The 2,417-nt window shown below is 35.0% G+C and overlaps 1 protein-coding gene across 1 annotated transcript; it reads right to left on the bottom strand.

Annotated features, from left to right (window-relative positions):
- Positions 1-646: 646 nt before the first annotated feature.
- LOC111088174 (UPF0676 protein C1494.01-like) lies at positions 647-2,183 on the bottom strand. The gene is made up of 3 exons (XM_022397404.1): positions 2,140-2,183; positions 1,364-1,536; positions 647-903 (listed from the first exon to the last, which is right to left on the bottom strand). Exons 1-3 carry the CDS (start codon positions 2,181-2,183, stop codon positions 647-649), a joined length of 474 nt encoding a protein of 157 aa, XP_022253112.1.
- Between the last annotated feature and the right edge of the window lie 234 nt (positions 2,184-2,417).

The following is a 2,417-nucleotide window of genomic DNA, read 5'->3' on the forward strand; positions in this document are numbered from 1 at the left end:
ACAGTTTCATCGACTGCTTGTTCCGAACGATGAGGCCCAAAGACGACGAGAAAGAAGTTCCTTCGTCTATTTCGTTACTCCCGACAATGACGTCTTAGTGCAGCCGCTCCATAGTAGGAGCCCAACGACACCAATAAAAACTTCGGAATACTTTGCTAAAAGATTTTATGGTATTATGAAATATTAAGCTATTTACTTGCAAGTCTAATTTCTTCTCTAACAACTACAGATTTCGTCAGATAATTGCTTACTGTTTCTAATTTGCGGTGTTATTTGTTATGTATGTAAACATACACAACTATTCAGGTAATAGAGCCAAAATCAAACAGCTTGGCTTATAAAAGATAAACAAATAAAACCAGGGTATAAACTCTAAGCCTTTTCGGGTAATATATTTCAAGTATAAGTACGTTACCCGTGTTTAACAATCAATACATTACAAATATATAATAATGTTAAGTGTTTTTGTCTACTCTTTACCACCTGACCCTAAGAAATGTTTGTTTCTATGATACAAAAGAAAAATCAACGTTCACACTCTGTTCATGTAGTACCGTTTGAGTTGTTTAAAGTAACTGACCCAATCCTTGAATTCTGTTATACAGCGACCTCTGTCTTGTGAATTAAGCTGTTTAATTCCATATATTTAATCAACTTCAATATAAACGAAAAAGTAAATATAGAATCTATAAAAAATGTATATTTGTTGTCTCACCTCCATTCCTCCTGAATTGTCCTGGAACAAGAACGTTATGGTTCCAAAATCTGTATGCTCTCCAAAACGAACAACATGAGGATCTCTGACATCTTCTTCCACAGGAGGATAATACATCAGTTTGAGCAATCCCTCTTTTTCATTTTGTCGGTTTTTGTGACGTTTCAAGAAAAAGTCTTCTTCTACATCTGTATTTAGAAATGTACAAATACAGGACCGTGTATTACGTTAAGAAATCACGACGTAAACGATAAAATTTACTAAACTTTTTGTTCCAGTCTTTTAATATAGTTTGTTGCCATGGGCGACCGCAGAAATATTTCCAGGGGGGGGGGGGACTCAAAATCAAGGGAAGATGAACCGAGTTTTGCCATTACTTTCAAGAGAATAGGCAAGTTCCCACAGTTAAATTTCGTGGGTTTAATATCTGTATGGTTAGTTTAAGTCATACTACAGACTTGCAGCTATAAGTATTCCATAATAGTAAATATTGGTTGACCTCAACCACGTGGCCTCGTGGAATGTCTGCAAGACTACGTCAGCCTATTAACAGAAACTGTTTAAGTCAATTTAAAGTGTATATAAAACAGACAATAACAAACTTATTGCATGTCTCACAAAGATAAAGAAGTGAATAATCTAACTCACCTAATGTTATTGCTAGAATTTTTAGGAAACGGTTAGTCAAAGTCAGAATCGCTGGAAGAAATTCGAGACATGCCTGTCTCAATCCTGGAGCGTGTTCTTCAGATGGAAAGCAAGAGTCAGCATTTGTTACTGCAAAAGTTTCTTTTACTTCATGCGTCACATCTGGGTGGAGGCTAGAAAAATTACACTTATCTATTACATTTTTCGATATTTTTAATAGTACACTAAGAAAAGTGTCGATTTACTTTGAATTAAGCTGAAAACAAACTAGAAGACTGGAAGTAAATACACCTAAAGGCCTGAAAATGAGTTATAGTTGGATTGTTGGAAATAACCGTTTAAAGAGTAATTGTAATATTTTCAAGAAATGTGGGTTTTAAAAGTTAGAAATCTGAAAATATTCACCTAGTTATCAGAACGATTAATATCGGAATATTAATTACACCAGAAGAGCAGGAATGTTTGCAACTAATAATTTATGGATACAGATCGAGAGAATATTTTAAAATTAAAAATAAGAAATAATCTAAAACTATTTATGACATTACATTGAAATATCTGTGTTCCAAAACTGTTTGTTCTTAAGCACAAAGCTACACAATCGTCTATCTCTGCTGTGTTGAGCCCACCACGGGTATCGAAATCCTGATTTTAGCGTTATAGGTCTTCGGATTTGCTGCTGAGTCACTGTAGGAGGCGCTTCAAAATTGTAGAGGTCACTTGTTTTCCAATACCTGAAATTTTATTTTTATATCCCGACATTTCATGGCCATTACTGGCGAAACCTCTGAAGACAAACCATATAAAGATGATGATCCATATTTATCTATAGTTGGAATGTGAAGTTACTGCAAAAGTTTTTTACTTCATACGTCACATCTGGGTGGAGGCTAAGGCGTATAAAAAGTATTCTTGTTTTAATTTTTATTTTTTTCGTTTTGAACGGCGCAAGTGGTCTTAATTGCTTCGCGCAATACAACCTAACTCACAAACTATAACCTTGTGGTTATAACCATTTGCGCGTCGTAGGATCGAAACCCTTCGCCAAACGTGC

This window comes from Limulus polyphemus, unplaced genomic scaffold (genome assembly GCF_000517525.1).
Source record: "Limulus polyphemus unplaced genomic scaffold, Limulus_polyphemus-2.1.2 Scaffold3257, whole genome shotgun sequence".
NCBI lineage: Eukaryota > Metazoa > Arthropoda > Merostomata > Xiphosura > Limulidae > Limulus > Limulus polyphemus.